General features: G+C 40.7%; 1 protein-coding gene across 5 annotated transcripts; it reads left to right on the top strand.

Moving 5' to 3' along the window:
* Positions 1–1181: 1181 nt before the first annotated feature.
* Positions 1182–20623, top strand: rbm44 (RNA binding motif protein 44). 5 transcript variants are annotated; one of them, XM_024805453.2, is made up of 23 exons: positions 1218–1335; positions 1439–1534; positions 1653–1867; positions 2008–2056; positions 2134–2240; positions 7702–7776; positions 7846–7891; positions 7961–7995; positions 9569–9756; positions 9853–10052; positions 12380–12501; positions 12611–12966; positions 13044–13093; positions 14315–14464; positions 14550–14715; positions 15839–15873; positions 17785–17851; positions 18001–18082; positions 18161–18292; positions 18377–18444; positions 18628–18698; positions 19398–19602; positions 20080–20623. In XM_024805453.2, the coding sequence occupies exons 3-23, from the start codon at positions 1675–1677 to the stop codon at positions 20371–20373; spliced, it is 2691 nt and encodes an 896-aa protein (XP_024661221.2). In that variant the 5' UTR covers positions 1218–1335; positions 1439–1534; positions 1653–1674; the 3' UTR covers positions 20374–20623. The 5 variants fall into 5 exon arrangements, with proteins under 5 accessions (XP_024661222.2, XP_024661223.2, XP_024661221.2 ...); XM_024805454.2 differs by lacking the exons at positions 1218–1335; positions 1439–1534 and adding an exon at positions 1182–1216; XM_024805455.2 differs by lacking the exon at positions 1439–1534 and having other exon boundaries at positions 1216–1335.

Genomic DNA, 20623 nt, shown 5'->3' with positions numbered 1-20623 from the left:
ATGTGAAAGAGTCATTGCCATCGAACAGCTGATGCAGTTTTTTCTGCAGAGGGTGGCACAATCAGTTATCATATTTAGAGGGCAATTACTTTTTCAGACAGAACCAGATAGGTTTGGATAGCTTTTGTTCCTTAAGAAATGAAAGGACCATTTAAAAACTGCATTTTGTATTTGTACTTGCATTGTTGTTGATATTGAAATTAGTTTGATGATCTTAAACAAATACTTAAAAAGAAATTAAGAGGGAGCAAAAATATTTTCACAGCACTGTATCTGTTTTTTAGTGTAAGCCAATCATGTCGGCACCATTGCAATGCAGTCTATTCCCAGTAAATTATTCTAAAATATAATGTACATTTTGTACAGTTATGTTAAAAAATATATATATTGCGTTTGTGCCCCATATGTTTTTCAGATATTTAAATCTGGTCTTGGTCTTATGTTTAAATATCATGCCACTGAGAGTGAAACAAGCAAATTAACATGCTGTCCTTTGACCTCACAAGTCTCACTCCTCATCCCTGCTGTTAACACCATGCTCATTACCTGAAACTTTGGCCATGTTTAATATGGACATTACCACTGTCCAATATACATATGATAGTAAAGGAAATGAAAACTAGTGATGTGGGATACCACTGATTTCCTTTCCAATTAGATATTAAGTAAAATTCAAGGTAGTATCTGATACTGATACTTTGTACAAAAACTACAAATTTTGATATGGATACAATCAGTACCAATAATTTTAAAGTATTCGGGCAGCTAATTGGGGGAGAGTATGTGCCACGACTTATGAGATGAATTCTCAATTTCCAAATTCTGAACACGTTTTAATCATCACTGTGATCGTTACTTTCCGCAATAATTAGTTAACACAAAAAACACACCTTTCACCTTTTCATGTGTTTTTAACTGAGCTTTTGGAGACCTGGAATTTAAAATTTTCTGTCTCTAAAGCACACACAAAAAAAGATTCGGACATTTTTCATATAGTGCATGTTTGAGGTTTACTTTTTCCAAAGAAATAATTAACACAGTTAAAATCAAAGTATCGATCCAATCACGCTAGTATCGATCGATCCATGAAAACTGTACTTGAATTGTATTAGTTTTTCTCAATGTTCAAATAAAATTGTACTGTGTATAAATACATGTAATCCCGCCCCTCAAAAAAAGTTATCTGCTGAGTGCTATTCTCAACTACCAGACTGAGGTAAGTGACAACAGGGTAAACTGACTGTCCTTCGCCTACAGAACTCGCTGCATGTGTAAGAGTGTCGTAGGAGGAGAATGTTAAAGCTCACAAATGGCAATAGCGAAGATTAACTAAAGGTAAAATTAGAGAGTGGACTATTCCTGTACTTTGACGAACCAATCTTTTCCCGACATGGCTAAAATGAAGTGGAGTGAGAAAATATATCTTCCATTATTGTAGTTATGAGACAACTGAAGGCCTCGAGAGTAATGCGGGGTTTGGATGTAGCATAACTAACAAGTTAGCAAGCTAACTCCGAAAACTAAAAGGAGAAGCGTATGTGCCTTTTTATTTTCAGAAATATTAAACGAGAAACCGAAAATTCAAATGCTAACAGATAAACATTAGCTTTGCTTAATGCTAACATTAGCCGTCATTACGTTCACGTGTTTAGCTGACGCCATTTCGCGGTCATAATGGAGCCGTGCTACACGCATGACCCGTGGCGGACGTCGTGGCCTGTTTACGTTTGGTCGACTGCAATAGACACCCAACCCATGACTTCTTATCAAACATCGTGGCGTGGCTTTCACGAGGCACCTCATTACTCTGCGGATGTGTGGGCAGAAAGCAGTTTTTACAATCCTTATATTAAAAGACCCAGTCCACGTAAGTATAAAATCATGGGTAAAAGTAATCCCAATTTATGTCCTAGCGCAATGATATTATTCTGTGTCCAGGCTTTGTGTTCTGTACCGCAAACTTGACCAGTAACTACATTTTACTAGTTTGTCATTTGTTTGTTTTAGCGTCGGTTTCTGCATCAACAGAGGGGCGCAGGAAGTTCTTTCTGGACAGGTATGTAACCACGACAGTTTTGTGTCCAGCTAAATAACCTGAACCAAAAAAAAAGAGAGACGTGGTTCTGCTTTCAGGTCTGTGTATGATTTGGTGGCTGCTTATCCGCAACTGGCCTTAACTGACTCCAAGCTGCTGGGCTGGTATCTGCGTTTGTCACCCGAGGACAGAAAGCTCATACAGGGTATGTGTCGGTACGCCCACTACAGCAGTCCACAACAGTGTTGCCAACTCCTCAGTAAGGAAAATCGCTATTGGTGGTCCTAAAAGTCGCTAGAACTCGCTAAATGACGTCATCGCCTAATTTGCATAATTGGTCATGCTAATCTAATTGTAACTTATGTTGTTGGAGAGAGAAATAACATCGTGGAAGAGACAAAGTGAGTAAAAAACGTCCTAAATGCATTTAGAGTTTATTTAGAACTACAAATTAAATTTCTTTTAGCAATTATTGGGTTTTTTTGTTTGTTTTTTTTAATGTCACAATTCCAACCCTGCTCCTTTACCCGGGCTTGGACCGGTGTTCCAGATCTACTGGCGTTTAGATCAACTGGCGTTGGTCGAACAGATGTGTGGCAGTCTTGCGTTTCAGGAGCTGCTACCGACAAACCAGCAAAAAAAACGGCAAATGTGTCATCTGTGACACTTGTGAGGTTATCTCAAACACACTCCGTCAGTCTTGATGCTGTTGAACAACAAAATGTTTAAAAATGTGGCGAGTTTACCTGGTGATATCCTCATGCGCGACGCGATCGCGAAAACAGCAAACAAGTAATACCACGCCGATGTTGTTCACAGGACAGCAAGAGTAAACGATCGGGAGACTCTAGTCGTCGTTATCGTTCCGCTCGCACGGTTTATTTCTCCGAATTCAGCGTTTTTGCTTCACAACTACAGCTGCTGTGTGATAGTGGATCTGCTACAAATTGAAGATCATATGGAAGTTTTGGAAATTAACCCTTGTATTATGTTGAAAAACAAAAGTGACATTGATTTTGTTGCGGGTCATTTGACCTGTACTGTGTAAATCCACTCAGAATTGTCAATAAACTGCAATAAACTGCAATAAAACAATAGCAACTTTATTTCCCATCAGATAAACATGTAGAACACAGACATACAACAGTGACTTTCCATAACTATTTTAGGAACAATTTGGTTTTTCGTTCTTACAAACACGTATTTTGAACTTGCCCAACGTTCTCAGTTTTCCAATGCTCAACATTTTCTATTTTGTCCACATGATGGACAGAATGTAACTGTGTGCTTTCTGCAGATGTACTTCTTGCATTTCTCACAAAGTGCTTGTTTTCAAACAGGAATCTTCCTAACTAAGATTTAAAACAAAAGATTTCTACGTCTCCTCCAGTCTCACAAACAGATGACAAACCAAGCGACACACCTGAGTCACTGACTTTCTTAAATCCATTCACTCTCACCGGCTCTGTTTATTACTAATCACTGTGTAACTGCTGTGAATTCAAAGTAACTGCCGTCTCCTTACAAATCTTCATTGGATTAACCACACTTATACAGACTGTATATAACTACCAACTCTCCAGCCATGTTGATGGATTGCCTATATTGGCTGGAAATATTAATTTCCAGAGAAAGGACACAGACAGACGATGCTTACAGGATGTGATGTGACAACACTAATGAAATATTGATGTGTCATAGTTGTCCAAGGCGTATTTCATTGTTATGGAAAAAGAGAATATCAAAATCATGATGACCAATTGGAGTGGTGATTTCTATGACTTTGTGTATATAATTTGGGATTTTGAACGAATGTAGGCCAATAAGGAATATATGATATCATTTCATTCTTTTCAAAGGTTTATTTGCATGACGCACAAACAGACACAATTGAAAGGTACAAATGTATTGTGCATGACACGAATTCAAACGTGGTGCAGATGTGTGTCACAAGTTGATCTGGCTGTAGGCTGTGGCACTTGGCCAGAGGTGGCGCTGGTTGACTCGAGTCCATGTTAGTGCACAAAGTAAACTCCTCGCTTTAGTTGTGAAGCAAAAACGCTGAAACCGGAGAAATAAACCGTGCGAGCGGAACGATAACGACGACTAGAGTCTCCCGATCGTTTACTCTTGCTGTCCTGTGAACAACATCGGCGTGGTATTACTTGTTTGCTGTTTTCGCGATCGCGTCGCGCATGAGGATATCACCAGGTAAACTCGCCACATTTTTAAACATTTTGTTGTTCAACAGCATCAAGACTGACGGAGTGTGTTTGAGATAACCTCACAAGTGTCACAGATGACACATTTGCCGTTTTTTTTTGCTGGTTTGTCGGTAGCAGCTCCTGAAACGCAAGACTGCCACACATCTGTTCGACCAACGCCAGTTGATCTAAACGCCAGTAGATCTGGAACACCGGCAAAAGTGACTCGAAATAGGCACTCTGGTGGAGTTACTGTGTGTGTGTGTGTGTGTGTGTGTGTGTTTATAAGTAATTTTAAACCTTGTGATCCACAAAACAGCATAAGAGTAAAAGACATAAAGAGGTCAAAGATGTGAAAGAGAATGTATTAGGGCTTATAGTACTATGCATGTCTTTGCCACACCACACCATATTTTGCTTTCAATGCGCCAGTTTCTTGTAATTGCCAATGTGATTTTTGGGCAGCAGACTTCCAGGCTTTTTGAATGACTGTCTTTTTGAAAATGTTTTATTCCCCCAACTATAAGCTTTGATAAAGCTTATAGTTGGGGGAATAAACTTTTCTTTTGATAAAAGAAAAGTTTTAAGCCAGTCTTGAAAGTAGGGAGTGTGTCTGTCAGGATTCAAACTGGGAACTGGTTCCAGAGAAGAGGAGCCTGAAAACTGAAGGCTATGCAGGTTGAAAGCAAAGCGCTGTGATGGGGTAAAATGCCCCTATGAGGTCTTTCAGATAAGATGGGGCCTGAATATTCAAGATCTGGTATGTGAGGTGGATTTTAAATGCAATTCTGGATTTAAGAGGTTGCCATGAAAAGATGCTAATATAGGGGAAATGTACTCTCTGTTTCTAGTCCCAGTACTCTTGCTGCAGCATTTTGGATTAGGTGAAGGCTTTTTGGGAGCATTTGACCTGATAATGAATTACAATAGCCCAGCCTAGCTGTAATGAACATACAAACTAGTTTTTCAACATCACTCTGAGACCGGATGCTTCCAATGTTAAGAGATTATGCAGATGAAAGAAAACATTCCTACATTTTATTTTTTTTTTAATGCATGTTGAAGGACATCTTTATGCCCTCGTCAGGCTTCATAGATAAATAAAGCTGCAAATCATCTGCATAGCAATGAAAATGTATTCTGTTTTTTAATAATGTTACTTAAGGGACGTATATGTTATGCTAATAGTACTGGTCCCAACACCGAACCCTGTGGAACTCTACGATTAACTTTCATATGTGAAGACGGCTCTCCATTTACATAAAGCATTGGAATCAGATGTAATTCAGACTATTTCCTTTATATATCAGTGGTGTGTTCTAATCACTGCAGTAAAATACTGTGGTTGGTGCTATTGAATGCTACACTGAAGTCTAACAGGCGAGGCAGTCCACTATGACGGGCCATAAAAAGATCATTTGTTAACTTTGCTAGTGTTGTTTCTGTGCTATGATGCACTGTGAATCCAGAACGAAACCATTCAAATAAAACCATTCCTTAGTGGTAGATGATAAATGTGGTTGCACTCACCTGTTCACTGCGCCTGATGTTGATGAGCAGAAAGGTAGGGTGAGCATGAGGCAAAACTTTCTGTTGACCGCAGCTTGATGTATTTTAACTGGAACTTGATGGGTTTTTGTATATTTGTGCACTAATTGATGCCATAGCCTTAATTGTAAGTTGGCATTGTAATTAGTGCAGTTATTGGTAAGTTGCAGTTATTTGTTTGTGCAATCTGTGCATTTGTTTAATAGTTAATCCCATGTGCTGATTTATATATTGGACAGTTGCATGTGGAAATAAAAGGAGCAAATGGTACAGAAGTGTATTTTATGTGTTTATTGTTGCGCGTCATCTGTGTCCTCATGTTTAGCCTGCCGCGGCCATAGGTTGGAGGAGCCGCAACAGCAGTAATTCTTTCAAGACTTTTTAAGATAAAAATGGAGGTTAGAAATTGGTCTGTAGTTGGCTAAAAAAGCTGAATTGATTAAAAGCTTTTTAATTAGTGGTTTCATTGCAGCTAAAGTGAAAACCCGTGATACACATCCTGTTAATAGAAACTGATCATATTTAATAATTGATTAATAGTAGAACTGAAGAGTTGTGTTGGAATGGAGTCTAAAAGACACAGTGGTTTAGGAAAAAATGAATTAATGAAGTTGTTGCATGTTCTTTTTATCTAAGGTAAAAGAGGGTTTCGGTCCCAATCCATGTTTTTCTCAATCCAGAGAGATGATGCTAACCAGCAGTACTAGTGGTATTTGTAAAAGAGAATGTGCTTCTGATTGGTCAAAACCTGTTGAGAAGTGCGGTGGTTTAGACTTTAGCCCAGGGATGGGCAATTCCAGGCCTCGAGGGCCGGTGTCCTGCGGGTTTTAGATCTCACCCTGGGTCAATGCACCTGAATCACATGATTAGTTCGTTACCAGGCCTCTGGAGAACTTCAGGACATGTTGAGGAGCTAATTTAGCCATTTAAATCAGCTGTGTTGGTTCAAGGACACATCTAAAACCTGCAGGGACACCGGCCCTCGAGGTCTGGAGTTGCCCACCCCTGCTTTAGCCCATTGTTCTCCTCCATTGGGTGCAGCTTCACCTAGGGATGGACACACACAGACTTTTCCCTGACCTGTTACCCAGTTTCATGCGCCTAAGGTACCATCTTACTGTGAGCGCTACTGTTTCTGGACCTTGCTCCGGTTCACTACCGCATTCCTGCACAGAGCCTTCCACAAAGGCTACACAAACAACCCTTGATCATGGGAATCTATAACTTTTCTTCTTATTTTTATTTGGAGTGCTCAGTATGCAATTAACCATTAAAGTGATCTAAAATTAATTGCAGTCCCCATATAATTTGCCAGCACAGGTTTTGTAAAGCAAACTTTTCTAGTCCTCACAAAGTTAACTCGGAAAGATCAGAGAGAAACTGTTAAACTAAATATAAGCAGCTACTCCAGTTACTGTACTTAATGATATATCTGTGGGGAGGTTTTGAATTTTTTTTTCTTTCTTTAATAGTTGAAACTAAAAAAAAAACCAAAAAAACAATGTTTAAATAATGACACTTAGCCAAAACAAGCAAACTTAATCTGGAAATAACTAATCAAATTACAAATGAAAATACAGAACTTTGATAGCTGCTGTCAGTACATGATTGGCTAATATGTTTCCTGCTTCAACTGGGGAGTCGGGGGAGGGCAACCATTCAGAGCAAATGCCAGTTAACGTAACAAAGTTGTTCTGAGAGAACCATACAGACACGAGAAGAGCATCAAAACTCCCTCTAGGTTTGTAACCTTTGTAACAAAAAATATCACCTAGAGTTGTCACATTGATGAGCAAATTAAATAACTGGTAGAACCGTTCTAACAGTTTCAGCATTTTTGTGTATAGGTGTAGGCACATTTTCATGCATTGAAAATGAATTGTAGTTACCTTATCATGTTTTTCTTTTCCCTAGAAGGAGGAGGGTTTCATCAGTTCTTGCAAAGACATCCTGCCTTAGAAATACATAGGCATCATGTTCATGTGAAGGGTAAGTATGTTATAGTACTAAAATCTTGCACTAGGTGTGCTCAGACTAAATTTATTTTTAAATTTACAGATGGCAGCAGTCCTGCCCAGTCAGCTGTGACAGCCAGCCAGCACATGTATGTGTTACTGTGAAGACACATATCAGACAAGTTCTATCACTTCACTAAAATTCATTTTCTTTACAGGTTTACAACTGCAGGAACAGAGATGGATGGATGTGGTAATATAATCATCTCATACACTTGAGTCAGAAAACAGAAACCCCTTTAAAAGCATTAATCAGATTGGTTTGGACATTGTGCTATTGGTGGATAGTTCTGGGACTCTGAATATTAGTTATGTTTTTTAATTGGCATTCTCAGGACCTCTTCCAAAATAGATGGTATTTTCAGCTCCTGTCCATTAGCTGTCTACCTGTTTTACTTTATTTTTAACTACTTTTTTTGCTTGAATTTTTTAAATAAAAATTTACAAAATGAATATTTAACATGCCTGTTAGTGACCTTGTGCTTTGTCAACGTTTGGTTGGCGTCAGCACAATAAATGGATACGCATTCCAGCACATTCAGCTGTCACTAATGCTGCCGGTGCACTCACCTTCTGGCTTCACTGGATGTCTCTGACTTAGACAGATAATAGCCCAACTCGAAGGTGTGATTTCCAACCCTCTACCCATTTTATTCTCTCATTCCAACTTCTGTTGGGTTCCTCAGCTGCTCAGCCATGGAATTGGAAACCAATTCCACGAAGCTTTCTACACACTGTTCATGAGCTAATCTGAAGGCAACATGAAATTTGGAGGTCTGTAGCAACTGACTGTAGAAAATTGGCAACCTCTGTGCACTGTGCGCCTCAGCTGCTGACCCCACTCTGTAATTTTGTGTGGCCTATCACTTTGTGGCCAAGTTGCTGAGAAGTGCAATGACTTGCACTTCTTTATAATACAGCTAACAGCTGACTGAGGACTATTTAGTATTGAGGACATTTCATGACTTGACTTATTGCAGAGGTGGCATCCTATCACAGTGCCACACTGGAAATCACCGAGCTCCTGAGAGTGACACATTCTTTCACAAGTGTTTTGCAGAAGCAGTCTGCACTCCTAGATGCTCGATGTTATACGCCTGTGGCCATAGAAGTTATTCAATATGCTCAAAACTTCTTCTTTTTTTTTTTTTTGTTCTTTCAGGCCTGCCATCAATAGCTCTCGTTCTCTCTCTCTTGTTCTTTCCTTTTATTTTACAACCGAATAACACTTAATAGATATTAAAATATCTATTAATTTAGACAGGATTTTATCTTCTGTGTTAAATCCATTGCCAAGAATCAAAATGTAACATGCATGTCTCTGGGTTGTGGAAAGAACCCAGAAGAAACTCACACAGGCACATGCAGACCATGCAAATGGACCAAGAGGAGTTAGTTAAGTGATCTAAAAACGATAATCGTGCTGAAAGCGGGCCACAGTTGCACAGAAAGATGACTTTGAAGAGAAGATCTTTAAATCTGGAATCGTTTTTTAATTAGTGAAGTCCTGGAACTTTCGGATAATTCCTGGTATAAGTTCAGGTTACTCATCCTGCGGTTGGAGATATCCCACAGACAGGCAATGACAACAAAATTGTAGTAAAAATAAATTTCACAACACGTCTTAGTATAGAACAAGGCTTATTTCTTGTCTCAAACTGTCAAATTTAATGAGTATTAATTGAAGATTACCAAGTCTTGAGACCAAGTTCCATTCACATACTTTCATTCTTGTAACAGTTCCATTTGTTTGCTTTTTATTCAAGAAACACCCAGCACTCACCTGGACTTGGAGATGCTCGCCAGTAGGGAGAATTTAACTTTGCTTGGCTGTAACAGGAACGAGCATCAAGAAAAGCTGTTTGGGAAGGCTCACATGCCTGGTGGCTTCAGTGCAGCTTGCAGCAGCCCCGTCACACAAAAAACAAATGATCAGAAGGCCTGCTATAGACTTGTAAGTGTGTTTAAAGAGCTTTAGTTTGTGTAGTCAAAGTTGTATTTTTTTTTTTTTTTTTTTTTAAAAAGACAAATCACTGTTGTTATTTGAAAGGGACTGCCACTGTGCCAGCTGAATGAAGATAGGTACTCATTTCAAACGGGCAGCTGTGCAGCTGTGTGCAAGGAACCAGCCGGCCTGGTGAGCGTTTCTCTGGACACGGACCTCGAGGTATGTCGACAGAGGAGAAAGCCTGAGCCCTGGAACCAGATTTCAGGGCTACAAGGCCAGAGTGCAGACTTCAGTCCATCACAGTAAGTATGCATCTTATTTCACTGAGTCTTTGACTTAGAGCAGTGTTTTTATTGAGTAGGTGTGAGTCATGTCAGGACCTGGTCCTGTCCAAACTCTTCATACTTGAGACGTTCTTGGATCCTGTTCAGTAATGTTGCTACGGTATGCTGAGCTCTACTAATCGCTGAGAATTGTTGTTATGTGTTGCATCCTTCTCCCAATGTTGCTCAATCTTCAGCCTTGGTGAGGCTCTTACTGCTTCTGTCTCTCTGGTGTACCTTTTCGAGCTGGTAGCCAAGGCTGGCTTGGTTTAGCAGTTTCTAAGGCCACAGGTGTGGACAGTTCTTAGGCCCCGCTTTTTACATTGCGCCTTCCTGCAGTTCCGACAGTTAGCTTACTTCCCTTCATGCTCCATCTCCACTGAGGACACTGTTCTTTGTGGCTGTTCATCATAGGATGGACTAGAATAGCCCTTTATTGTCAATGTACATGTAAAATGAAATTATGGGTGTTCCACACCAACTCTGCAGGAATAAAATAATAAGACATTAGGAATAAATGACAAACAGGACAAATGTAGACAAACTTCTTGAACAAAGTTCTTGGAAACAGTGCAAAGGACTTCGTCTGAGTATAGATTGTATGCGAGTGGCCTGAGTGATGAGCGTTACTCAGACTGTGGCTCAGATTGGTGAGGTGAGTGGGGGTAGTATTTGTTAACAGTCCAGGTGAAGAAGCTGTTAGTGAGTCTGGAGGTGTGGGACCTGATTGACCTGAGGTGCCGACCAGACGGTTCACACAAGTGGTGAACGGGTGCAAGGAGTCACCTGTGAGGGCCCTGCTTTTCCTGAGACAGAAGGATCTGGCGGTGGCCTGCAGGGGTGGCAGAGGGTAGCCAGTGACTTTTTTTTTTTTTTTTGGGTGGTATTAATTACCATATAGCCAAATACATTGTGACAGTGGCCGTTGACCGTAATGCTGCATTCACATCTTCTGGTAGACTTTCATCAGGTACTTTACGTAGGCTTGGTAATCAGCCACTGAGGATCCAGGTTTCCAGCTTAGTCATAAACTTCAGGTCAGCTGCTCTTGCATTCAACAGCAACCCACCAGTTGTTCTTAGAGCTTGGTAACCAATCTTGGAGGGTGGGGATGTTGATTTCTCAACCCTTGAGCTGATGTCCTGGGTTCCCTTTGCTGTAGCATTTGTGTTGTACCTCATCAATCTCTAGTTGTGATAGCAGTTGCTTCTTCTGGATGTTGGAACATTGAGCTACTATCTCACCCTTAGTCTAGATGTTTGGTGTTACCAAAGCCATAAGTTCCACATCCTCTTCATGTAACCCCTTCCCCTGGGATTACATGCATGGTAGCATTAAAACAGCTATTCAACACCTCACACAGACCTTGTTAATATGAGCAACAGACAAGCCAGTATGGCTTGAGTTAACTGTAGCACATACACATTAGGTAGCATGGAGGGCCTAGCCTACCGTTTACTGGATTTGAACCCCTGACCAGCAAGAAGGTATTCTGAACCATGATTTTGCCACATAAGTGCAAATGACAGTGCATACCTGTTACCAAAGGCACAGAGGCTGGTGTATACCTGCCTGCTGCTCTCACTGATGTAACTCTAGACTGGAGCAGAGCCCAGCCCCTCTGAGGAGACTAGTTTCAGACCCTAATATGTCAGTTGAGGTGAACCAGCTACATCTACTCTTTCTTTCTGTCAAACTCTCATCACTTCAGTTTCCTTCCATACCAGACAGATGACATTCCCTTTTCCCATGGCCAGCTTGAGTAATCAAATTGCAAGGGACCTGCCCTTGACAGTGACCTGAAGCACCTTGCACCGGACCCCTACGCCGCCTCTGGCGGATGGTGGGCCCACAGGATGTGTGTTGCATGTCTAAAATCCATGTTGCTGCTGACAGTGTCCAGCTTTTTGACTTCAGCTTTGGTGCTCCTGTCTGTCTACGGACATCTACTTTAAACCAACTGTGGATTTAAATTATCCCCAACTACAGAGTGAATGAATTTATTTTAGACATCGGAAAGAAATGTAAAAAATATTTAAAGTTACCTAAATCTGCAGCATATTCAATGTCGTGCATATGTTGCCCCCTTCCTGATTTTCTGTTATTTGTGTTTGTCAAACTTAAATATTTGAAATCATCAAACAAAGATTAGATATTAGACCAAAATAACCCAAGTAAACACAAAATGCAATTTCCATAGACCAAACACTCTTACACCACTCTAATTATATTTACAAGAACTTGGTTTCTATAACAGCACTACCTGTTAGGCTGAGAGTAATGAGTAACATTATTTGATGTTACAGGTCAGAATGGCCAATGGCTACCAAAGAGTCTCTCCTAGACTCCAGCAGTACTGACAGGATTCAGATGATTGATCCAGAGTACACCGATGGAAGCATTGTGCAGGCAGTGGAGCCAGAACAGGGTAAGTTTCCTCTGTGCCAAGCTGAAGAAAACACCACAAAACATATATGCAGAGATGAGGATATGCATGGTACTGACCATACTGCAATCAACTCTCTTAACCTTTGAAGATCAAAGCGACACCTTTCATAGCCTCATGGCGGATGATAAGAGCATCCTTGTCTGTCTGGCTAATGACAGTCTGAAAGAACAAAACCGGAGCGGTCACTCGTGTCCAGTCACCACTAATAATGATGTTACAGCAGAAGCCAGCACTGAGACCTTGAGGTCATATGAGTCTGCCACCAAGGTAAAAAGTGTAGATAAGCACACCTCCCCTATGCCCTGCGTCCCCACCTGTGATGCGATGATTGGCACTGAGGTGGTGCAGTGCCTGTCAGTCTTTACTCAAACTGAGGACCTGGAAACAGCTGACAAACACATTAACACTGAAGTGCGCATGGCAGATCTGGACTATATCGCCAAGGTAAGATTGGAACCCAAACAGCTGTCATTCATAGAAGCTCCAGCAAAACATTTTTAAATAGTCTATTAATATTTCAGGAATTTCTCAAACTGAAGAAAACACAGGAAGGGAAAGAGAAAACAAAAAGGTGAAGTATACGCTAGGGCTGCTCAATTAATCGAATTTTAATCACGATTACGATCTGGGCTTTCAACAATCATTAAAAATGACTGAGCCGATTATTAGCCCCTCCCTCATTTATCCGCGACACCTTAAAGGCCGTCTGTGAAAATATTGTCGGGCATAAACCGGTCCGTGGCGCAAAAAAGGGTGGAGACCGCTGATTAAGAGGACCCGAGGGAAGCTCGGAAAGCTAAGCAGAAGTTATTTGGAGAGGAGAGTGACTGCTGTTGGTTGAAAAGAGAGTTTAAAAAAAAAACTTCAGTGGTGTTGCACACCATTTTATATTATTTTTTTAAAGTCATTGTTAACCCTTTAAAGCCGGTCAGAGCAGCATGCTCCGTTTTGCGTAACTATTTTTAAATCCCTGTAGAATCTGAACCGTGTAAGCTAGCGCAATAATTTGTTTTGCATATGAAACCGGAGGAGTTGTACTTACATCTGATGCCATCAGCTTGTCCTCGGTCACGGTTTCGTTCCACATATAGCTTTGCAAAAATTGCATAAAAAGCGCTTGCAGGAACAAAAACATAATATTCCAGAAACACGCTTTGCCGTTCCTATCAGCTGTTCGTAACACTTCCCACAGTGAAATGATGCACATGCTGTTTTCTTTGCAAATTTGCATCATAGGATTGTTTTTTGTTTTTCCTGCAGTATATAAAAATTGCTGTATCTCCAAAATAAAACTATGAAGACACTCAAAATAAATTTCCTGTGGTGGGAAACTATTTTTTTGCAACTTTATTGTATTTAAAGTTTTGAGGGATAAGCCTCTTAAATTTCTCCAAGTAGAAATATATGTAAACAAAACAAAAGCGATTTTCAATTTTTTTTGTAGTTTATTGCACTTTTTTTGCAATTTATGTAATTACTATGCACTTAATGCATACATATTATTAAAATATGGGCTATAACAGTTGTATTGATGTATAGCAACTTGAAATGCTCCCACAAATGGCACTACAACATGTAAAAAAAAAATAATAATATAAGCTCTGGTGGACTTGGTTCTATGGTAGGTCTTAAAGGGTTAAATAAATATCGTCAAATAATCGTGATTTCAATTTCAGTGAAAATAATCGTGATTATCATTTTTGCCATAATCGAGCAACCCTAGTATACGCACGCATGACCTGTTTATGCATGATCTGTATAGTATAATGTGTGTATGTAACCCCCCCCTCAGTGTTGGCGGCAAGTTGAGAAAAGAGTGTGAGTGTATGGACCGTGCTCAGCAAGCAGAGCTAGCCCTCCTGGCACTGCAGTACAGCATATGCAGACAGCACTGCTGGAGACTATACTACACCTCTACTGAGGGAAACCAGCTCACCCTAGTGTAAGTATGCACCAAGTTACAATATGTGTCTGAGCCTATAAGCCTCTGTCTCAGACAAGAGTTTTTGTCCCGAATCTCACTGCAGGGCAAAGAATCCTCCTTCAAACATTATATCTGCCCTCCAAAAACTGGAGTTGGACTATAATGAGATGAAGAGTAAGATCCAGGCAGGGCTTCCCCTGCAGCAACTGAAGCCTTTATCTGTTGACTCTGGCGAGATACTCACAGGATCAAGTTACATCCCTGCACAGGTAAACATTAGGGGTGCAATGATACACAAAATTCACGTTTCGGTTCGATACTTTGGTGTCACAGTTCGATATTTTTTTGATACAAAAAAATGTTCATGCCTTTTTTAATTTGTCATTTATTAAAATTATAAATATTTTCTCTCAAAAGTACAGTTTTTAAATTTAATGTTTCTGAAACAACAAAATAATAAAGAAAATAAATCTATCTGATCGAGAAATCGCTCATCTTTGGAAAAGAGTTTATTACAGAGAAATGGCTCTTTCCAAAATAAAAGCTATTCTATACGCTTCTTCTGGGCTATATTCTCAGCAGCATATTAAACATATCAGGTCCCCATAAGGAGAATCCTGTGCTAACGGCTGTGTAAATGACTCGTAAAATTTGTAGTATGCGTGCTTGTTGTTTTTGTCTGCTTCCACTTGTCTTTGCACTAGGATGATGTCGGCGTAAATGTGCAGTCATATTCGTTGTGTTCCCACTAGTGCTGTCGGAGTTAATCTCGTTGAAATGACATTAACACCATAACGCGGCAAATCTCTGTTAACGAGCTACCGCCGATCGCCCCGTGCATGGGGCTGGACGACGTCAACACGTTAACGAGCAAACTGCGCTAACACACTAGTTCCCACCAATTGAGCATTGCGTGGCACATCCGACATACTGTTTTACTTTAGTCCATGACACGCTTACCATCAGGGTCATACGTCACATGAAAACCAAGATGGTTCCAAAGGCCAGATCTGAATGAGGGTGGGGGAGGTTCAGTTTCGGGTAGCGTTGAGGCATTTGCCATGTTGCAACAAGCTTAGCTTCTGTCTTGCTAGCTTGCGCTGTGCTAGTGGATCTGCACTCGACAGTGCAGCCTAGGCAGAGTAGTCGAACGCAGATCCACTGAGCGCTCAACACAGACGACATCGTCAGAAGAAAAGTTGATAAAATAAATTAAACATGTTGTATTGTTCGATACATATGCGTACAGAACCGAAAGCACTGTATCGAACGGTTCAATATCGATACATGTATTGTTGCACCCCTAGTAAACATCTGCCAGCTCTGTGGTGGGGCTGGGTGATGAATTGGACTTTATTTGGAAATAACTTCTTTTTCTGTCTTCCTGTCTAGATCATTCGTGAAGTTTTGGGAGAAATCTCATCTTGGTACATTAAAACACATGTGCACGCGCACACACGCTATCATTTTGCTATCTTAGTGAGGACATCTAATTGACAGAATGCTTTCCCTAGCTGCTTACCCTAAACATAGGTTATGGTTTGGCATTCATTTTTTAATTGTAACCCTGACACTAAAACGGCATTTTGAGTCTCAAAAATGCCTTCAAACTTGTGGGGACGGGCACTTTTGTCTTCATAAAGTGACCGTGGCTTCCCACAAGTATAGTAACATGTCAATTTTGGGCCCCCACAAAGAGGTCTAAACAGGTACACGCACTTACACCGCGTTCCAAATTATTATGCGAATTGTGTTTAAGTGTCATAATGATCGTTTTTCAATTAAACCCATGGATGAAATTGTGTCTCAGGGCTCTTTGGATGACTAAACTCAATCTTGGACACCTGTGATCATTAGTTTGCCTGGTGAGCCCAATTAAAGGAAAACTACTAAAGAAGGATGTTCCACATTATTAAGCAGACCACCATTTTCAAGCAATATAGGAAGGAAAAATGATCTCTCTGCTGCTGAAAAGCATGAAATGGTTGAATGCCTTGGACACGTAATGAAAACCTTAGATATTTCACGAAAACTTAAGCATGATCACCATAATGTAAGAAATTTGTGGCTGAGTGGGTTCGTGCAGATAAAGGCACAATGAGGACTGTTTCTGCCAGACAAATGCATCAAACTAAGAGAGCAGCTGCTAACAAAGCAGCAAACACATATTTGAAGCTGCTGGTGCCTCTGGAGTCCTGCGAACATCAAGGTGTAGGATCCTCCAGAGACTTGCAGTTGTGCATAAACCTTATATTTGGCCACCCCTAACCAATGCTCACAAGCAGAAACGGCTGCAGTGGGCCCAGAACTACATGAAGACTAATTTTCAAACAGTCCTGTTCACTGATGAGTGCAATGCAACCCTGGATGGTCCAGATGGATGCAGTGGTGGATGGTGGACAGCCACCATGTCTCAACAGGGCTGCAACGTCAGCAAGGACGTGGTGGAGTCATGTTTTGAGCTGGAATCACGGGGAGAAAGCTCGTTGGCCTCTTTTGGGTCCCTGAAGGTGTGAAAATGACCTCTGCAAAGTATGTGGAGTTTCTGACTGACCACTTTCTTCCATGGTAGAAAGAGAAGAACTGTGCCTTCTGCAACAAAACCATCTTCATGCAAGACAATGCACCATCTTATGCTACAGCGAACACCTCTGCATCATTGGCTGCTATCGGCATAAAAGGAGAGAAACTCATGGTGTGGTCCCCATTCCTCCCTGACCTCAATCCTATTGAGAACCTTTGGAGCATCCTCAAACCAAAAAATAAGAGGGTGGGAGGCAGTTCACATCCAAACAGCAGCTCTGGGAGGCTATTCTGACATCCTGCAAAGACATTCAAGAAGAAACTTTCCAAAAACTCACAAGTTCCATGGATGCAAGAATTGTAAAACTGCTATCAAATAAGGGGTCCTATGTTAATATGTAGCTTTGACCTGTTAAGATGTTTTTGATTTCAGTAAAATTGATCTACTAATGCTGCAAATTCAACAAATGACCATTTTCAATTCTCTACTATCTATAAAATGTTTTGAAACTCTGTGCGTAATAATTTGGAACAGTGCATTTTAAGTTTATTATTTTTGAAAAACACTTTTTCATTGGCAGTTTTGTTGAGTAACATTTGAGTTGTACTCTAATGGTTGACTCGAAAATTATGCTGACTGTCATTTGAATCGACTATTTACAAAAAATAAGGGGAAAATATCATTTGCATAATTGGAACGCGGTGTAGTTGTATGTTATTTTGCTTCAGCTAATGAGTAGATGAGACTCCCCCCCCCCCCCCCCCCCCCCCCCCCCCCCCCCCCCAAATAATGACAAATGTTTTCTAATCCAAAGCAGCTCCCAGGAGAAGCTGGATGCACCAAGTGGAGATGGTGGACGTCCTGATGCTCAAGGCGGAAAGGTTCTTCACATTGTTGTTTTTCACGTCCTTTTTTTCAGCTTGGTGTTTTGTTTTTGTGTGTGTGTGGGTTTTTGTTTTTTTGTTTTTTTATTTCCTGTATTTGGGCCTCATTACCATGAACAAGTCAACTTTTCCCCCTCTTTTCTCAGGTTGGTCAGGAAAAGGAAAAACGGCTCAAAAATAAAAATGACAGTACAAGGAGAGCTCCTACCCTCATCCCTCAAGATGGAGGTTCGAACCATAATGCGCAGAAGCGTCTGTAACCAATTTATGAATACTGGTTATCTGAGGAATTCTTTTTGTGGACAGGGTCTGCGGGTCAAGAGGTGAACACAGGTGAGAAATGGTATGATGCTGAGGAAGAGCTGGAGCTTCCAGAAGATGATGTAGCTACTGCTGTGAGACAGGACCCCACACCGGTGACGGCACATGTGTCTGATGGTGAGAGAGCAAACAGTGCATTAGGGCTGAACGTTTGGAGAATTAAAATTCTAAGTAGCTGCAGTTAAGTTGTTTTCATTCCAGAATCAGCCAGTCAGGAGGCCATGAGCTCCGTACTGTGTGTTTCCAAGCTGCCCAGCAATGTGACGGAGGTGAACATTTACTCATCAATGTTGTTTGAGTAGTCATTTAAAATTCATTGTTTTTTTTCGCATTGGAAATTTTAATTGACAAGTTAAATTGTTTAATGATCCTTTTATGTAAAACCATTGTACTGCAGTGTGATTGCCAGCAGAGGGCAGTGTAGACTTTAATTGAAACTTTGTCCCTGTCAGAGTGACATGATGCTGTTCTTTGAGAAATACCATCCCACTGAAGTGAGCATTTCTGCTTTAAAGGATTTGAGGTGAGGTCCTTTTTTCCCCACTATTCAGGCTTATGCTTGTTTTATTAAGTAGTCACACATTCAGGTCTTTATATCAATTCTTTCCTTAAGGAAAACATTATTATGGGCCCAGTTTCCCTGTGTTTTTGGCTTTAAATCGTGACTCCAATCCTGAGTATGAATGCTTTAACTGCATCAAAGTAAACCTGCATGTGTTTGGCTGATTCCAGGTGATCTGTGATATTATCCTGTCATATTTTTTGTGTACTGCTGTCAACACATTACTTTACCCTTGTGTCCACTCCACCTGCAGCAGGTCTGTTTACTCTTGGGCCACCAGTTTTCTTTAGGGAATTATGTTTTGCCATGTGGGATTTCTATTCTTGTTAGACTGGCAGTACTCACCCTGCTCCATGTAATCGCTGGAGTCACAGTGGTGTGCAAAGTGATACAGTAAATCATCTACCTGGTCAAAAGCAGATGTTAATGTATTGCTTGTAATGTAAAAGTCCAGTAGCAATGTCATGCTAGTGTTTATCCAACATTAAATGACACTGAGATTAGAATTAAGTCCTGGGCTGTAATTTTATACAAAACTGTAAAATGTTACATTTCTACACAATTCTAGAAGGTTTACTTATGTGTGGTTGTAGCAGCGAATTCTAATGCTTCACAAATCAGCACACGCATGCCAGTTTAACAACTCGCTATGTTCTGAAGATTTGCCATAGTTATGTTAAGTGGCCCCCAGTCTGCTGAGACTGCAGTGAAAGAGCTAAATGGATGCAGAATGCAAGGTCGCGTTTTACATTTGGAGCACATCAGCAGACCCACGAACAACAGCCAGAACTCGGCCTCTGAACCTGATTCCTCACAGGACGCTGCCAAACCACAAACCTCCAAGACTGACTCCAGCAGCACTGAGGTGAGCAGACGAGCATTAGGCATTCTAAAACAATCAAACTTTAAGTGTGCATTCAGATCTTTGTTAGAAGCAGAACATACAGTCCCGATCAAAAGTTTAAGACCACTTGAAAAATGGGGGGGAAAAAATCTGATTTTGCATGGTTGGATCTTAACAAGGTTCCAAGTAGAGCTTCAGCATGCAACAAGAAGAGCTTTTTTTTTTTTTTTTTTTTGAAAGCATGCAATTCATTGAAAACAACACTTAAACTGAAACGGGCTGTTTTAAAGCTGAGCAAAAGTTTGGGACCACATACCCTGTGCAAGGCTAAATCTGTGCAAAAATGTCTATTCATTGTCATTTTCTGTCAGCTGGCTTGTTTGCCATTTTTCAAGTCTTAAACCTTTGATCGGGACTGGATCTATGCTTGTTTGTTTTGTTTGTTTTTGTTTTTTGAGTGCATTAATATGGAAATGTGTGCTCCTCTGTTCTCTCCAGCTGATAACCCCGCCTCCTGTTAAGCCCAGCATCAGGAACAGGAAGGTGGTGTGCATCTCCCCTACAGCAAAGGGAACCTTTGTGCCACAACACTATGGCACCATGAGCAGCTTTGATACTCTGATAGCAGAGCTGACACAGCTCCACCCAGAGGTGGGGAGGCAGAGGATTGTGGATGCTATGCTTGAGCTGAGGGCAAAGCATCAGGGCGTCCTCTGTGGCATGCCCCTCAGGACCATCAGGGAGATGATATCTGAACTTCTGACCAGGCCGCAGACTGCTAAGCAGTCATAATAAAGAAACCAACAGCTCTGATTTGTTATGTGACAGAACCTTTGATTGTTCATTCCATCATATTATTTTTAAGAAGAGGGAAAAGCTATTAATCAGCCTGCTATAAAGAATATAATTTTTGATCGAAGAGAATTTATGAATCTCTCAATGTTGCTGCCTTAAAGTTAGAGGCATGTTCAGGCTGCTACTTCTGTTATCTGGCACGTGAATTCGTTTGTTTTCTGTCATTAAAAAAAAAAAAGCATCCTTT

The sequence above is a fragment of the Maylandia zebra genome, linkage group LG16 (assembly GCF_041146795.1).
Source record: "Maylandia zebra isolate NMK-2024a linkage group LG16, Mzebra_GT3a, whole genome shotgun sequence".
In the NCBI taxonomy this organism is placed as follows: Eukaryota; Metazoa; Chordata; class Actinopteri; order Cichliformes; family Cichlidae; genus Maylandia; species Maylandia zebra.
Note: the sequence above shows the minus strand (reverse complement) of the source record. Positions and strands in the feature narration are given on the sequence as shown.

Bases quoted from the DNA above. Each gene is read 5' to 3' on its own strand.
- rbm44 (XM_024805454.2), top strand. From the start codon at position 1,675: ATGGAGCCGTGCTACACGCATGACCCGTGGCGGACGTCGTGGCCTGTT. The intron at 7,892-7,960 runs GTATGTGTTACT...TTTTCTTTACAG, and splicing joins GTGACAGCCAGCCAGCACAT to GTTTACAACTGCAGGAACAG. The intron at 10,053-12,379 runs GTAAGTATGCAT...TTGATGTTACAG, and splicing joins GCAGACTTCAGTCCATCACA to GTCAGAATGGCCAATGGCTA.